This window comes from Gekko japonicus, unplaced genomic scaffold (genome assembly GCF_001447785.1).
Source record: "Gekko japonicus isolate JY-2015 unplaced genomic scaffold, Gekko_japonicus_V1.1 scaffold1921, whole genome shotgun sequence".
Classification (NCBI taxonomy): Eukaryota; Metazoa; Chordata; class Lepidosauria; order Squamata; family Gekkonidae; genus Gekko; species Gekko japonicus.
The window spans coordinates 1,604-6,471 of NW_015167593.1; the positions used below are offsets into that span (position 1 = coordinate 1,604).

The 4,868-nt window shown below is 51.4% G+C and overlaps 1 protein-coding gene across 1 annotated transcript in view; it reads left to right on the top strand.

Annotated features, from left to right (window-relative positions):
• Nucleotides 1–308: 308 nt before the first annotated feature.
• LOC107112760 (exocyst complex component 3-like protein) overlaps nucleotides 309–4,868 on the top strand; it is a gene marked incomplete at its 5' end in the record, with an annotated part of 15,735 nt that continues 11,175 nt past the window's right edge. The window contains 3 exons of the mRNA XM_015413947.1: nucleotides 309–434; nucleotides 4,207–4,339; nucleotides 4,692–4,800. Of these exons, the coding sequence (XP_015269433.1) occupies nucleotides 309–434; nucleotides 4,207–4,339; nucleotides 4,692–4,800 (368 nt within the window). The remainder of the gene's footprint in view (nucleotides 435–4,206; nucleotides 4,340–4,691; nucleotides 4,801–4,868) is intronic.

Sequence of the window (4,868 nt, forward strand, 5' to 3'; positions counted from 1 at the left end):
CCCTCCTTCCTGAGCGAAGACAAAAATGTGTGAGCCGGAGGCTAAAAAAACTGCGAGCTAGGTCACACTAACTCAGCTTAGAGGGAACGCTGCTTGGAAACCCTCCCAACAGGCCTGCTTAGCTTCCGAGATCTGATAAGATCAGGCTAGCCTGGTTAAGTCCCCACACTTTAGAAGCCCTGGGCTGCCCCACTTGCCTATGTCGGAGTACAAGAAGAGTGCATGTATGGCTATTGAACTTTGCAATGGATGCACGCTGTAAGGGAGGCAGGGTGCTGAAAAATGTCTGCTCCTAACCTGCCTTGTTGTTCCTCAGTGCAGACATGATGACACACCCGAGCCTTCTCCCCGAAGTAGACGTTGCAGCCCTGGGCCCCCTGTTTGCTGCAGACACAGTAGATTACCTGGAAGAAACCTATGTCATCAAAGTGCAGGTAAGGAAGGGTCAACATCCAGGACCCTGCAGATCAAAACAACTCCAGATCTGCTTCCTCGGCACCACTAGTTTGCCAAGTAAGCCCGGATTCAAGGCATTTCCTCTCTCATTGCAATCCTAAACAAGAGTTACATGCTTCTAAGCCCACCAAAGGGAGGTGGAACGGTCTAGAATAGCCCCATCTCGTCAGATCTCAAAAGCTAAACTCAGTGAGTAGCTGAATGGGAGACCACCAAGGAAGACGTGGCAGATGAAGTCACTGGCAAACCGCCTGTGCTTAATCCCTTGCCTTGAAAACCCGATGGGGTCGCCATAAGTCAGCTGCGACTCGACAGCACTTTGCACACAGACGCACGCAAGTCCAGTGAGTGGGTTCCGAAGGGTGTAACTCTGCCTAGCATTGTGCTGTCAGTTCCAGCTCTACAAGGACACGTACACATATCATGGGGTGTTGCTCCCATTGTCTTCTTCATGGAAGAGATGCAGATTGCTTGGAAGTGCCTGAGGAGAGGGGGAGAACCAGACTGAGTGTCAGTTGTTGTTGTTCAGTCGCACAGTCGAGTCCAACTCTTCGCAACCCCATGGAGATTGTATCCTAGTACTGACTTTTGCACTCTCTTGTTGACTATAAAGGCCACACCATTTTTTCTATGAGATTCCTGGCCACAGTAGTAGATATAATGGTCTTCTGAGTTAAATTCGCCCATTCCTGTCCACTTTAGTTCACTGATTCCTAAGATATTGATGTTCAGTCTTGCCATCTCATTTTTGACCACGTCAAGCTTACCTTGATTCATAGATCTTACATTCCAGGTTCCTATGCAGTATTGTTCTTTGCAGCATCGGACTTTCCTTTCACCATCTGACACATCCGCAACTGAGCGTCCTTTCGGCTTTGGCCCAGCCGCTTCACTCTTTCTGGGGTTACTTGTACTTGCCCTCTGCTCTTCCTCAGTAGCATATTGGACACCTTCCGACCTGAGGGGCTCATCTTCCGGCGACATATCTTTTAGCCTTTTGATACTGTCCATGGGGTTTTCTTGGCAAAAGTACTGGAGTGGGTTGCCATTTCCTTCTCCAGGGGATCACTCTTGGTCTGAGTTCTCTGCTGTGGCCTGTCCGTCTTGGGTGGCCCTCCACGGCATAGCCCACAGCTTCATCGAACCACGCAAGCCCCCTCGCCACGACAAGGCAGTGATCCATGAGGGGGCTGAGTGTCAGAGAGACGTGTAAACGTTCTGCTGAAGGACTCGTTTCCTGGCCTGAAATGTGAGGGCTGCTTTTCATTACAGCCTTCCTTTTCTGACTACATAACAGGCTTCCAGTTTAGAGTAAGCCCTGGCCTGGGTTGCCCAGGCTAGCCTGATCTTATCAGATCTTGGAAGCTAAGCGGGGGGGGGGGGGGGGGTCAGCCCTTGTTGAGTCCACCACGGAAGTCCAGGGTTGCTATGCAGAGGCTGGCAATGGCAAACCACCTCTGTTCTTCTCTTGCCTTGAAAACCTTACAGGGTTGCCGTAAGTCAGTTGCCATTTGATGGCCTTTTCCTCCACCAGCCAGCCCCACTGCTGGACCCCCTGATGGCACCTGGTATTTTTGTCCACTGTGTGACAGAGTGTTGGACTGGATGGGCCATTGGCCTGATCCAGCATTGGCTTCTCTTATGTTCTTATGTTCTTAAATTCTTCTACAGCAGCACTGGGATTGGAACCACTGTACATCTTGCTTGAAAATTAGGGTTGCCAGCCTCCAGGTGGTGTCCGGAGTTATCCTAGAATTACAACTGATTTCCAGACTACACGGATCACTTATTTATTTAATATTTATTTGTGAGCATTTCTGTGGACTATAAGGAAGGCTGAGCGCCGAAGAATAGATTCTTTTGAACTATGGTGCTGGAGAAGACTCTTGAGAGTCCCTTGGACTGCAAGGAGATCAAATCAGTCAATCCTCAAAGAAATCAACCCTGACTGTTCCCTGGAAGGCCAGATAATGAAAATGAAGCTCAAATACTTTGGCCACCAAATGAGAAGGGAGCACTCACTGGAGAAGACCCTGATGCTGGGAAAGACTGAAGGTCAAAGAAGACGGGGACGGCAAAGGATGAGATGGTTAGACAGTGTCATAGATGCAACAAACATGAAACTGAGCAAACTTCAGAGGACGGTGGAAGACAGGAGGGCCTGGCAAGATCTTGTCCATGGGGTCGCAAAGAGTCGGACCTGACTGTGCGACTGAACAACAACAACATTTCTGTGTGCCTGTGCTTGCGTGCCTGGAAGTCATGGTGACTTCTGGTGACCCCTAGTGGAGCTGCCTTGGACGTTTCAGAGAGATGGCTTGTTATTGCCTGCCCCCGCCTCCCAACTGCTGGTATTCCAAGGAGGTCTCCCATCCAAGGACTTGCCAGGGTCGGCCATGCTTAGCTTCTGAGATCTGATGAGACCGGGCTTGCCTGGGCTATCCAGGTCAGGGCATTTACTTAATATTTATTTAAAGTATTTATTCCACTTCTGGAGAAAATAGCTGCTTTGGAAGATGGACTGCCTGGCACTATACCCTACAGAGGTCCCTCTCCCCCCCCTAAACTCCATCATCCCAGGCTCCTTCCTCCAATCTCCAGGTATTTCCAAACCCAAAGTTGCCAACTCAATGTGCAAAGCAGCCCACTGGCCATTCATTCTGGAGAAAATCCATTTTGGAAGGGAACCGTTTCATGTGAAGAAGGGCAGGTGGGAGGGAGCACCTCATCTTTTCCCCACTGCCCATGTTTTTCACTCCAAATTACTCCCACTCAAACTAGTCTACCTACAAGGAGTTCCAAAGACAGGTAGAAGAAGAAGAGGAGGAGGAGTTTGGATTTATACCCCGCCCCTCACTTGGAGTCTCAGAGCATCTTACAAACTCCTTTCCCTTCCCCTCCCCTCAACAGACACCCTGTGAGGTAGGTGGGACCGAGAGAGCTCTGAGAGAACTGTCGTTGAGAGAACAGCTCTGACAGAACTATGGCTTGTGCAAGGACATCCAGCAGCTGCAAGTGGAGGAGTGGGGAATCAAACCCGGTTCTCCCAGATTAGAGTCCACGCACTTAACCACTAGACCAAACTGGCTCTCATGATTAATTAGGGTTGCCAAGTCTGGCAAACTTACCGGTTTTCTCCCCGACGAGCTCAGCCACGCCCCCAACGTCAGCAACGCGGTGGAAATCGGGCCTCCAAAGCGAGGGTTTCCCCGCCCCCTGCCCCCATTTGGCAACCCTATGATTAATGCATGATTAAATGCATGATGAATTGGGACTCCATGGGACAAATGCATTTGAGGAGGATCTGGAGTGGGAAAATGTTTGCTGAGAAAAGGGTGAAACGCACACACGGTCTAACCCACCACTTCCCTGCACAAGAAGCTGATTTTACTCAGACAAAACAGCTATTCCCCTGTGAGAAGTTTTACCACTTAATAAAGTGACCCCCCCACGGCGGTGCCCCTCCTAATTCAATTGCTGGTGCCCGCTTCCTTCTTCAACAAAGCAAAGAGACAATCTCGTCCTTCCCCCACCCTCATTGAAAAATGACGTGCATGAAAAGAGCTCAGGTGGAATCACCTTTGTGTCTTCAGGTAGCACCCGTTTGGAAACAGCGACCTCCATCGTAAGAGGACGCCTGGCCTGGCACCTCCCAACGTTGTGTGACTGGCCCCAGGGCAGCCATTTTGTGGTGGCATCCACTACAAGTTGCTTGACTGGGCTTAAGGACCTTCCTTTCCCCCCCTCTAGGCCAGCATTGCTGAATGGATGCAGAAGACCCTGGAGATGGAGGTTAAGGAGTGGTTCAGCGAGACGGAGCCAGAAGCGGACTACCAAGGCTGCTTCCAGACCACTCTGCCCATCATTGCCATGAAGGTGAGAAGGAGCGGGCTGGGAGAGGCCCCATGTGAGCAGGGTGGGGTGGGGGGTGGAGACCTGGCTGCATCTTCTGGTACAGAAGGAAAGCTAGGGGTTCTGATAGGGTTGCCAGCCTCCAGGTGGGGCCTGGGGATCTCCCGCTTTTACAACTGATCCCCAGCTAACAGAGATCAGCTCCCCTGGAGAAAATGGCTGCTTTGGAGGGTGGACTCCATGGCATTGTGCCATCTGAGGCCCCTCCCCAAATCCCGCCCTCTCCTGGACCCACCCACCCCCAAAGTCTCCCGGTATTTTCCAGCCCAGAGCTGGCAACCCTAAGTTCTGATCCTCTTTTGTGATTTTACTTTCCCCCCTTGCCTTTCAGATGCTGGATGAGAACATCCGAGTGGCCTCCCTCATCTCTGACACCCTCCTACCGAAGGTGCGCAGCATGGCTCTGGCGGAGTTGGAGGCCTTCCTGGGCAGGTCAGTTCCCCCCCCCCCGTGCTGCCTCTTTAGTGGGGGGCCAGAAACAGAAGAGAGTGGCTGTTGTC